The 11,495-nt window shown below is 28.2% G+C and overlaps 7 protein-coding genes across 7 annotated transcripts; 2 read left to right on the top strand and 5 right to left on the bottom strand.

Moving 5' to 3' along the window:
* Positions 1 to 61: 61 nt before the first annotated feature.
* Positions 62 to 781, bottom strand: T552_00483 (mitochondrial import inner membrane translocase subunit TIM17). Its single transcript, XM_018369098.1, has 5 exons — positions 704 to 781; positions 628 to 637; positions 547 to 579; positions 308 to 501; positions 62 to 267 (listed from the first exon to the last, which is right to left on the bottom strand). The coding sequence occupies exons 1-5, from the start codon at positions 733 to 735 to the stop codon at positions 69 to 71; spliced, it is 468 nt and encodes a 155-aa protein (XP_018227367.1). The 5' UTR covers positions 736 to 781; the 3' UTR covers positions 62 to 68.
* A 145-nt stretch (positions 782 to 926) lies between these two features.
* Positions 927 to 1,683, bottom strand: T552_00482 (hypothetical protein). Its single transcript, XM_018369097.1, has 3 exons — positions 1,577 to 1,683; positions 1,500 to 1,532; positions 927 to 1,454 (listed from the first exon to the last, which is right to left on the bottom strand). Exons 1-3 carry the CDS (start codon positions 1,635 to 1,637, stop codon positions 970 to 972), a joined length of 579 nt encoding a protein of 192 aa, XP_018227366.1. The 5' UTR covers positions 1,638 to 1,683; the 3' UTR covers positions 927 to 969.
* A 339-nt stretch (positions 1,684 to 2,022) lies between these two features.
* Positions 2,023 to 2,979, bottom strand: T552_00481 (ATP synthase F1, gamma subunit; the record flags this gene model as incomplete). The annotated part of the gene is made up of 5 exons (XM_018369096.1): positions 2,023 to 2,136; positions 2,186 to 2,292; positions 2,334 to 2,797; positions 2,842 to 2,892; positions 2,945 to 2,979. The coding sequence occupies 5 exons, from the start codon at positions 2,977 to 2,979 to the stop codon at positions 2,023 to 2,025; spliced, it is 771 nt and encodes a 256-aa protein (XP_018227365.1).
* Positions 2,980 to 3,471: 492 nt separating this feature from the next.
* Positions 3,472 to 4,017, top strand: T552_00480 (hypothetical protein). Its single transcript, XM_018369095.1, has 2 exons — positions 3,472 to 3,777; positions 3,822 to 4,017. Exons 1-2 carry the CDS (start codon positions 3,518 to 3,520, stop codon positions 3,976 to 3,978), a joined length of 417 nt encoding a protein of 138 aa, XP_018227364.1. The 5' UTR covers positions 3,472 to 3,517; the 3' UTR covers positions 3,979 to 4,017.
* A 384-nt stretch (positions 4,018 to 4,401) lies between these two features.
* On the bottom strand, positions 4,402 to 4,988 carry T552_00479 (transcriptional activator hap3). The gene is made up of 4 exons (XM_018369094.1): positions 4,855 to 4,988; positions 4,716 to 4,805; positions 4,545 to 4,672; positions 4,402 to 4,495 (listed from the first exon to the last, which is right to left on the bottom strand). Exons 1-4 carry the CDS (start codon positions 4,940 to 4,942, stop codon positions 4,448 to 4,450), a joined length of 354 nt encoding a protein of 117 aa, XP_018227363.1. The 5' UTR covers positions 4,943 to 4,988; the 3' UTR covers positions 4,402 to 4,447.
* Positions 4,989 to 5,125: 137 nt separating this feature from the next.
* T552_00478 (hypothetical protein) lies at positions 5,126 to 8,114 on the bottom strand. Its single transcript, XM_018369093.1, has 10 exons — positions 7,913 to 8,114; positions 7,833 to 7,871; positions 7,146 to 7,784; positions 6,833 to 7,084; positions 6,558 to 6,788; positions 6,169 to 6,507; positions 5,885 to 6,124; positions 5,382 to 5,836; positions 5,272 to 5,338; positions 5,126 to 5,228 (listed from the first exon to the last, which is right to left on the bottom strand). Exons 1-10 carry the CDS (start codon positions 8,108 to 8,110, stop codon positions 5,172 to 5,174), a joined length of 2,517 nt encoding a protein of 838 aa, XP_018227362.1. The 5' UTR covers positions 8,111 to 8,114; the 3' UTR covers positions 5,126 to 5,171.
* A 385-nt stretch (positions 8,115 to 8,499) lies between these two features.
* T552_00477 (hypothetical protein) lies at positions 8,500 to 11,039 on the top strand. The gene is made up of 8 exons (XM_018369092.1): positions 8,500 to 8,802; positions 8,852 to 8,956; positions 8,998 to 9,114; positions 9,156 to 9,535; positions 9,579 to 9,673; positions 9,722 to 10,285; positions 10,327 to 10,745; positions 10,790 to 11,039. Exons 1-8 carry the CDS (start codon positions 8,545 to 8,547, stop codon positions 10,991 to 10,993), a joined length of 2,142 nt encoding a protein of 713 aa, XP_018227361.1. The 5' UTR covers positions 8,500 to 8,544; the 3' UTR covers positions 10,994 to 11,039.
* Positions 11,040 to 11,495: the final 456 nt, after the last annotated feature.

Genomic DNA, 11,495 nt, shown 5'->3' with positions numbered 1-11,495 from the left:
TTTAAAATGTAGAATAGAATTTAATATATATATATATAAGATTTTATTTCATTTATATACAACCCATTCTATGTAGCACGAATAGTTTCTGGAATTTGAGGCTGAATAGGACGATTTTGTTCCGCCATAATTCTATTAAACGCTATTCCAATCCCTTCAAAGATTGCTAATAAACATGCACATCCAATAGCCGAATTTCTAATTGATCTAATATCACCACGTAATGCTAATGACCCTCCCGTAAGAAATCCTGCTATAATAGCATTCCTATTTCCCTTAATTTCCCTTTATTTTTTTATTTTTTTACCATGAATCTTCTTTTTTTCTTATACTTTTTACTGCACAATCAAATGATGAAAATACACCTCCCCAAACACCAAAATTTCCTCCTAAAACTGGCGCACGAGCTTTTATTGCTGAAATTGCTCCAATTAACTTTTCACCTGATGGTGAATTTCTAAAACCTTTAACCGAATGCCATAATCCACCACCAATAGCTCCCTACATATATTCATACTTAAAAATAATTAAATTATCTTATAATACCATTGCAAATGCTCCTCCAAAATCTGATAGAATCTAATATAATATTAACTTTTACTTTTCTTACATTACTTTAAATCCTACCACATATGGACTATCTTTTTGTTAGAAAAATACAAAGGTCTTTTTATATTAAAATTCATATAATAAAAATACATACCAAGGATCTCTTGAATGATCATAATAAGACATTTTTTTTGACAAGATTTTTTTAAGAATAATTTAAAAAACCACTAAGTCGAGAAGGGGAGTAACCGAAAAAGAGTATAATGTAAAAAGACCTATTAGAAAGGATCTGTTTTGCCTTGTTTTTGCTTTTGTTTGCTTGTCTTTGTTTATCTTTGCTGTGTGATTATGACATACTTTTTTCCATATTTTTTCCATATAAAATCTTATATATAAGTTTTAAAAATAGCTTGTAAGATATTATGTAACTTGAGATGTATCAAATGACCTTTCATGTACATGTTTTTCATGGTAATCATTCATTGCTGCTTGATATGTCTCTGGTAATTGAAGAAATCCACAACGGCGAACAATATGTTCCCATGAATGATTTCTTACAACATGTTCAATTCTTTCTTCTGTATTTAAAATATTCTGAAGCATTCTTTTCTTTGTTTCATGTATATCCATTCTTCCTGAATAAGGATCTTTACGTGTATCTACTGAAGATGATATATATGATGTATTAGATGTAGATGAATCATCCATTTTAACAGCTACAGCCTGACAATATGAAATAAGGGAAGAGCGTGTCTCCCAGGCATTAAATACTTGATGAATAAAGGATAAACATGTATTTTTATCAGGTTGTAATTTAAGATCTATTTCAACAGGTTTTGTTTTCAATGTTTCTGAAATAAATGGCCTTTCTGCTGACAAAGAATTCAAATGAAAGGTAATATTATCTCAATAAATAAGTATTCAATTGATTAAAATATGTTAAGAAATACCATCTAATTGTGCACGGCTAAATCTTAAGAAATCTATATTTTTTGAATATTTGAGCAGTTTAAAAGGGAGAACTTACTTTTAATATATGAAAAATCAAAGCAGACAGAAGGATTTAAGGGAATTCCTGTTTTTCCCATGTTTTTTCTAGTATTTTATATCAATTGGAAGGGTTAATAATAAGTTTAAAAGATCGGTTAATAATATATATTAAATGGGTTAAAAAAGAGGGTAAGAAGAGAGATTAAGAAATTGTAAGATAGAACAATATTGAAGAAATATATTGTTGAAAAAAAAAGCAGAAGATTGTGATATAAAGGTGTATAATTTTGCTTTATTTTTTTTTATATATAAGAAAATCAATTTATAAAGCACTAGCACCTAAAAAAATGAATAAAGAAAGAAAGAAATTGAAGAGATATTACCAGTGATGATGTCTACTAATTCAGTGGTGATAGCTGCGTAAAAGATGTTAGGAATTAGAAGAAATAAAAGAAAAAACTTATCTGTCGTTGACTAAAAAAATTAATAAATATATAAATGATTTAAAACATACCGATTAAAGATGATTTTAAACTTTTTAATCATTTCTAGTGCATTTTTTGAAGCGTTATCCATAGCGTTTCGTCGGGCAGATATCTAAATGTTTTTTTTAGTTATTATAGATAAAAAAAAGGATAAAAGATACTTCACAAGCATGACCTTCAACAAGCGCAGAAAAAATTCCAGTCGAAAGTAAAAACTCTTTAAAATTTGTTAAAACATTGTCTTCAGCTTCATATATATGATAATTTTCTAAAATAAATAATATAATATAATATATAAAAAAAACTCACTAGAATCCTTCAAAAAATTCTCCGAATAAATAGTTTTTATCGCTGGTAAATATGAAAGGGTGCTTTTAAAACTATTATATATAATATCCGCCTTATCAAACTCCCTGTTAGATTGAATAATCGCATTTGAAATCATTTGTGCATCATAAAACGTAGGAATATCTTTACCAATCTGAGTAAACGACATTATAATATTCCTTGGAATATATCTAGTAAGCTGCATTTTAGCTTTATCTCCAAGTATAACTACATGGCCCTCCGGATTCTTCTCAACTAATTCTCGCGTCACCCGAGTCAATTGGGAATGTATTCCCCCGCAAAGTCCTTTATCCGAAGAACATACAATATAAAGAGTTTTCAATTGTTCTGGAACTTTTATCTCTGATCCAAAAAAAATCTCTTCTTGAGAAATAGAATAGACTTTAGCCTTCTCCATCGCTTTCTGAGAATACGAAAGCTTCGTTCTATATTATTCAATCTTATTTCAACCTATTAAACTTGTTTTTACGATGCAACCGTCTTCATAGTTTTTGTAATCTTCTCAATATTCTCAATAGACCTAAACCCCCAATAAGATACATATTTCTCATATAAATAAGCATATTCCTGACTTTAATCGGCCTTTAATCTCCCGTAATGTGGCCATATAACGTATCTGAGAGACATTTCTTAAACTATATAATTTTCATCAATTTTTATCATATTAAAACCGCTCAAAAAGCTACCCCCCATAAAAAACATGTAAATTTTTAAATATACAGTGATTAACCATTGAATTCGGGGTGTTTTAGGCCTTTTTTTCCGTTTTAAAATAAGTATTTTTTTTAATAAATTATGCGACGTTTGGATGTTTAAGAACGTAAGTTTTTTCAACGTCAAAAAAAATAATTAACGTATTTAAGGCCTAAATCATAAGTATTTTTAAAGATTTATTGAGATTTATATGTATTTTACTTATGAAAATGTAGTATTCCTTTTTTTTTTTTTTTATTGGGCCATAATTGAGAATAATCTTGTTTTAACTATTTTTTTCTTGGAATTGAGGCGTAAAAGAGGATTTCTATGATGTTTTAAAGATATTCAGTAGTGTAGTATCAGGGATTTCTTTTTTTCCGTCTTTTTTTGCTTTAAAAGAGCAGAATTAGCTGTTCTGATTGAAAAACGGTTAAAAATCTAAAAACATTATGTCGTTGGCCTTGAAAATAGGATTTCTAGTGATTAAAACCTTATCTAAGCCTATTGCAACACATCTTAAACGTCAGGCAAAACAATATCCTTATTTTCGAAAAATATGTGTTGATCTTGCACAAGTGATGTATAGGACAGAATCAAGTATGAGAGAGAATTTACTTAATAAACGGAAAAAAACAAAGCAAACGCAACCTTTAAATGAGGAAAATGCAATTGAACGAGGAGCAGATTTTTTATCAGAATCTTTTTTATTGTATGTAAATTTAAATATAGTTAATATGAAGACTAAGATCTAAGTCTTACGGCAGGATCATTAATTTTCTATGAAAGCTGGAAAACCAGAAAGAAAGAACAAACACGTAGGGATAAAGTGGCGGACGATATTGAAGAACTACAGAAACAACTCGCATCTTTAAAAAAATATATTGAAGAAAGAGTTTTAAATCAAATATAGAATGTTTTTTGAGCAAATATATATAAAGCTATTGCGATATATAATAGTTATGTATAAATTGATTAGAAAATTTTAGATATAGCCATTTAAATAGTATTGCAATATTAACATGTTCTTATGTATTTCAGTAAGTCAGTAGGCCTAATAATTGATTTGATATGGTATTAGATATGATTTTGTATTGAGAATTCATAAAATTGTCTGTTTTCTTTGCTAATTTTGTATTTTTTATAATTATGTCTATGAAATTATTAATGTTGTCCCTGCAATTGATGTTTTCATGAATTATATATTTCTGATCACTCTTTTTTCTAAAAAAAGATAAATGCAATTTAACAAGTAGTCCTATTTCTTCAAAAAAATCGAAATGTGTATTTTTTCTATTGAATATATAAATAATAAATAATGCTGCAGTAAAGTAAAGATTATTAGTTATAGACATTATTATAAAAGAAAAGCTTGGATCTCATTAGCTTGAATAGTAAGGGGTAGCTCCTTCACGATTTGCTTTTAACATCTAAAAAACATTTATTAAAAAATATGTATACAAAAAAAAAGATAAATACTTCACGGTATTTTGAAAGATATATTTTTAAGGACTCAGCATAGTTTTCAAAACCTAATGTTATCATTGCAGACAAAATATCTTCACCATTTAATGTTTTACGTTTTTCTTGAAGACATTTTTCTGATGCTATTTAAAATAAGAAATGAATATACTATTAAATAAAACTTACCTTCTGAAGTAATAAAACTAATAAATTCAGAAACACACTCTTGCATACATTCTCTAGCTTTATGTGCAATCTTAGTATTTTCTGGAAGTGCTAAATTATTTAAATAAATACTTTTTTTAAAAAAAAAATTATAAAATACCTGTCTTCATAATACGTAAAATATTCGCAACAGGCAATAAATTTTGATAGCCTAATTCACTATTTTCATTTTCTATTATCTCCTCCATAGCTTATTTTTTTTATAAATTTCGTTAGTTATTCTTAGAAAGATATATCTGTCTCTTAAATAAGCTTTATTCTAATAATATTTTTACTAATGAATTACCTAAAGAAATTATTAATATAAATTGAATGAACTAAAATAATAAAATAAAAAATCGTTCTATATATAAGTCAAATAATTATATTAGAATTATTTATAATAAAATAGGAATGGAAATAGTTGTAATTTTTGATTTAGAATTCCCAATCAGCAGTTGTTGAAGCGGCCCATGCAAATTTTTCACGTAAAGTCTATAAAATAGTTAAATAAAAAAAGAATATTAGTTTAAGAAACCTTTGTAAATACACGTTCGATATTAACGCCATATTTTGCGCACCATGCATATGTTAATCGAGGATCACTATATTAAAGTTAATAGAAATAATAAATAATTGAGAACAAACATATAATTTATTTTTGACGTTCCCAAAGCTGTAGTTTTGTTTTGATCTTTATCAATCATTAATGCCTTCATTTGATGAATTCGTTCGTTAATCTTTTTAATTTGTAAATCCAATTTCTCTATTGTTATACCTCTTGTTTTTGATTCAACTCTGCCTTTTTCATTTTCTATTTTGAATTCTTCTTTCATTTCATTTATTTTTTCAAGGAATTTTTCTAAACGACTTTCTGGCATTGGAGTTTCATTTTGACTTATAAGTTTTTCATTATCTTTTTGGAATTTCCTTTTAATTTTATCATATTCTTTTTCTATTAAAACTTTTTGATGTTCTTTGATCCAATCTTCGTCAATATCCGAAACTGCTTCAGATAAATCTGGCCTACTCTTTTCCAATTTAGGGTCTAAAGTCAAAATAGCTTTGCGTAATCTTATTTTTTGATATTTTAATGCCAAAATCTAAATTAAATTATAAATAGTAATATTAATAAACTACCACAAAACTACCTTATCCTCTATTCTTTCCATCTGTGCACTATGCGTTTTGCTAATCGTGCGCTGATGATTACAAAGAATAGCCACCATACGATTTGCTCTGTTATATGCCAATACCTTATCTGATATAGAAGCATCTTTAGGTGTATTTTTGAGTTGTTCTGACATCGTATATGATGCATTGTGAGTACGAAATACTTTAGCAGATAAACCAGGCATTAAACTTGTCAAATGATTGTTTAATTTAGAAGTCTAAAACAAGTAAATATATGAATAAATTATTGAAAAAAACATACATTAAGACGATCAAAAAGCATATCTCCTTCTGTTTTAGGAGATCGCTTAAAAATTTTTAAATTCTTAAAAACTTGTGGATCAACTTGTACTTCATTATAATATCTTATAGAATCTTTGCCAAGAAAATCAAAGACTACAGTATTCGGTGGACTCAGAGATATATGTTCATATCTTAGTGAGCAACATCCCACAGTATCTGCTTCATCTTCGCCTTTCTCATTTCCTGCTCTAAGAGCAAATAAATCAATCAAATACATGGCAGTTGCCCTTTGACGAACTTCCATAAGTTTATCTTCAAGTTCTTTCCGATACTGTTTTCTAATATTATCAATATATAGCTAATTCTGCATTAAAAATGTAATTAAAATATTATTAGATTTATATATACCTTAAGCTCTCTAGCTTTTTCATATTTTTTTAAGTCACTCTGGCCTTTTAAAGAGCTTCCTGCACTTAAAAATACATATTTTACATTATTATTCACATTTTCATTCCATGTAGCAAGCCAGGTTACTGTATTATCATGACGTACTTCTTTCCAATTATGTCCAGGAGGTGGAGAAGGAATAACAGAGTCCTTTCCTATATTAATAATAACCTGTTCCGGAACAACCCTTGTCTTGAATACTTAATATTGAAAAACAATAGAGTTTTATAAATCACCTTCAATTTCCCTGTTTTAGGATGATCTCCTCGGCCACGAAATAATCCAGGAGGTTCAATTCTAAAATTACCTACTTTTTCTTTCCTTCCATCAAGAAAACAATATTTATATTTCTCTTCTAATGCATCCTTCTCCTCTTTTATTTTCTTCTTCTCCTCTTTAGACTTGTTTTTTTTTTCTTCTTTTTTCTTTTCAAAATATTCAAACATTGGTGTAAAATCACAGTATTCAAACTTTTCTGGAATCACTGGCTATAACATATCAAATATATCCCAAATAATATATATATATATATATTTATATATTACTAACCGCATTTGTTTTTTTACATGTTTCTTGAAAATCATGGAAAAAGTTTTTCTGAAAAGTAGGATTCTTTACATATTGTTCTGAAGATAATATTGCACCAAAAAAACCTGCAACTTCTTCTGCTTCTGGTGGAAGACTAATTGGCTCTCCTTTATATTTCATTTTAACATAGGAAGGAAGAGGTTCATATGGAGGAGGAAATAAAACACCATTATGTTCTAATGTTTTCCATTTAATTGTTCCATCTCCTTGCTGTTGTTCCCACCATTTATAATCTTCTTCCTCTTCTTTTGATCGTAACGATTCTTCATTCTTCAATTCTTCAGAGTTTAATTCTTTTTCTTGACTTTTATGTTTTTTCTTTAATTTCTTTTCTGTTTTTATAGATTTCTCATCTATTTCTTTTTTAATCTCTATATTTTCCGATGTTTCATTTTTCAAATTATTTGATTGCTTTGATTTTAGTATTTTTTTTGACTTTTTTTCCCTAATTGAATTAACCATTTCCTTTGTCATTGACTTATTCTTTTCATAATTATTTATCATATTTTGATCTAATGTAAACGTCGGTTTTTCTCTATACAAATTCTCGTTTCCTGTATTAAAATACTCTGAATCACATTCAATTGTCTTTATATTTTCCTTCTAATATAAGAAACTTCTCTACATAAAAACTTCACTTCAATTAACCTTCTTATTCATCTTTTTACTCTTTTTTAATGATTTTTTCTAAGATTCATTAACTCATTCATAATATATCATAAAAATACCGTTTTTTCGCTACTACTTGACTCCTCCTCCGATTCTACTATTCTCTTCATACGTTTCCCTACCTTCTTCTCTTCTTGTTTCTCCTTTGTTCTCATTGTTGATACATATATTCCATTTTCCTTGTTTCCTACATATTTCTCTCTATTTTCCACCATTTTTTCTCCGGAAACTCCCAATTCTAGCTTTTTATCCTTCATGCACACTCGTATATACTTCTTTCCCTTATAAAATCCCCTTATTTGCCCTCTGATTTATTTTAATTATTCTCACTCCTCAAAATACCCTTTCTCCCTCAATTCTCAACCTTTTTTCCCCATTCTTTTTTTCACTCCCCCAATATATCACTCAATTTTTTTGATTTTTCCTTTGTTTTTCTCTTATTTCTCTTCTTTTATCCCTATTTCTTGCTTTTACATAAAATTCGTGTCGTTGACGTTCTCGCCGTTGTCAAAGCAACCTATCGACCGCCTTTGTTGTGCATTTTCTAACAACATGTTTTAAGGTAATTTAAACGTTTTATAAGGATATTTGACTAATATTTAAGGCTTTTTAGATAATATTAAGAGCTTTCTTTATAATTGTTAATTATTATGTGAATTTGAACGAGGAAAAAAGGTTAATTATTGGTAAAATGCCAATACAAACAATATCGGCAAATGGAGAAGCGGGAAATCAGAGGGTTTTGCCGCATGATAAGTATAAACTGTTAGATTCGGAAGATAGAGATGTATCTGGACCAAGAGAAGCGGGAAATAGGGGATCAAATGCGATTTCTGAGTCTTTAAAACAGGTTAATACAAAGCCATCTAATTTATGTTTTACGCCGCCGGTACAAATTACAGATAAGAAGAAAGGGAGGGAATATACTAGATCGGTTCTTCTTGGAGAGGTATAGTGAAATAAGGGAATATAAGGGAATTGTATATAATTTTTATAAGGGAGGATTTGCACGATGTTTTTTGGTAACAAATGGACGAGGAAGTCGATTTGCAGCTAAAGTGATTGCAAAGACGACACTTCGATCGATGAAGAATAGAACGAAGGTATATTTATGTATAATTGATGGAATTTTTTAATATAGTAGCTTTTTGGTGAAATTAAAATACATCAAAGCATGGATCATCCGAGTATTGTTAAATTTATTGATTGTTTTGAGGATACAACGAATGTTTATCTTATTCTTGAATTATGTGAAAACAAAGTAAATATAAGATATTTTTTAAAATTGATAATAATGTATAGACACTTATGGATATGTTACGTAAACGAAAGCGATTTACAGAGCCAGAATGCCGCTTTTTTTTGTTGCAAGTTCTTGGTGCAGTGAAATACATGCATTCTAGGAAAGTAATTCATCGTGATTTAAAACTTGGAAATCTTTTTTTGGATGAAAATATGAATATAAAAATTGGAGATTTTGGGCTTGCAGCACTTTTAATTAGTGATGATGAGAGAAAAAAGACAATATGTGGAACGCCTAATTATATTGCACCGGAAGTATTATTTGGAAAGCAGGATGGCCACAGTTTTGAGGTTGATTTATGGGCAGTAGGGATTATTATGTATGCTATGCTTATTGGTAAACCACCTTTTCAATCCAAAGAAGTTAAAGCTATATATAAGTAAAGTTTCTTTGGGAAGTTAATACTATATTAATTATAATAGGAATATTCGAGAGAATAGATATGTATTTCCTGAAAACATTCCTATTTCTTTAGAAGCAAAAGATCTTATTGGATCATTATTAGATACAGATCCATGTATGAAGAATTTAATTACTACATGTTTATTTTAGCTAATTGGTTTAGTAAATCGTCCTTGTATTGACGAAATTGCAGAACATCCTTTCTTTCATACTGGATATCTTCCTACAGAGATTCCTGTTCAAGCATTGTTACAAGAACCAGTATGGCCTAAAGATAGTTTATCAATAAAAAGGAGTCAGAGTTCATGGAATAATATTGCTTCATGGTGTGGTATTGGAAAGGGTCGTAATATTGGAGGGAAAGAAGGACAGACAGTTAGCATGGTTATGGAAGTATTAGAAAACGAAAATATTCTGCCTACTTCTTTATCATATGATACACATTCTCGTGCTGTAATGAAAGTAGCTAAAACGGGAAATTCTAAATCAGATTCATTTAAACGTCCTAAATGTTCATTTATTGATGGAAAAGAGAATTTAAATCCACAAGATTTGATGAAGCCTGTGATAGATATGACATCAAAAATGGCTATTAAAGAATCATATGTGTCTAATGAAGCTAAAGATCTAGAATTGCCGAGTAATGTTTGGCAGAGTCTTCGCAATATCGCATTAAATTTGGATTGCGCATTAAGATTGCGCTCTAAAAGAATGCCGCCTGAGTTTTGTTAGTATCTTTTCATTTTTCTAAAATATTTAATGAAATAGATGATGCTTCTACTACAACATCTCCATTATTTATTAATAAATGGGTTGACTATTCTAATAAGTATGGACTTGGTTATCAGCTATCAAATGGATCTATTGGTGTTTACTTTAATGATTCGACATCATTGATTCTTTCAAATAATGAATATCATTTCGATTATATTACACAGTCAGGTAAAAATGGTTTTAAAAGGAGATCATTCACTATTGAAAGATTTCCTTCAAATGAGTTAGATAAGAAGGTCTATTTGCTTAAATATTTTAAAAAATATATGGTTCAGAATCTTTTTAAAGCTGAAGCATGGTCATGTAATGTAGATGATTTCCAGTCAATGGGCGTTAAAACTATGTCTTTTATGACAAATTATTTTCGTACTAAACATGCAATTATATTCAGATTAAGTAATCAATCCGTTCAGGTTAGTTTTTAAGCTCTTTTATTTATTTTAATCTGAAATTTAAGTTCAATTTTGTTGATCATTGTAAATTGATTTTGTCTGATAATGGAAGAATAGTTAGATTTATTGATAGTAAAAGAGAGTTTCATACTTGGCCACTGGGTAATGCTTTGGAGCCTGGTCTTTGTGATGATGATGTTTCTGAAAAATTCAAATTTGCCAAAGAAGTATTATTGAGTTGGGCAGATAAAATGGAACCTTATGATTAATATGTATAGATGCATTTGATATTTTTTATTTGATGAAAATCGCATTTTTAGGCGTAAAAAGTTTGTTTCAGATGATCAATTATTTAATTTAACTTATTTAATAATGTTATTGTTAATTATGTTATTTACATTGATTTTACTAAATTATTTTTTGATGGATTGTTATTGTGTTTCTAATCATATAACTGATATGGAATGTTTGTTTTTGGTTTAAATCTATTAAAATTGAATTTTTGTTTTTTAATAGATCTTCAAAATAGATTTAAATAAACTGAAACATGTTTTAAAACTGATATATACACTTTTAAATCATTATATAACAGTATTAATACTAAATAGAATGCAAAATAACAGAATAATAATATATTTATAACACATATATTATTGGATCAATACTTTCAAGATTAAATTATATTAATATCAAAAAACTTAAAATTTAAAAATAAATCTATAACATCAATTCATGATTAAAGAAAAGTTAATACCGATTTTTAATAAATAC

This window comes from Pneumocystis carinii (assembly GCF_001477545.1).
Source record: "Pneumocystis carinii B80 chromosome Unknown supercont1.2, whole genome shotgun sequence".
NCBI classification, from domain to species: domain Eukaryota; kingdom Fungi; phylum Ascomycota; class Pneumocystomycetes; order Pneumocystales; family Pneumocystaceae; genus Pneumocystis; species Pneumocystis carinii.
The sequence above is the reverse complement of the archived record's forward strand: the minus strand, read 5'-3'. Positions and strand labels throughout refer to the sequence as shown.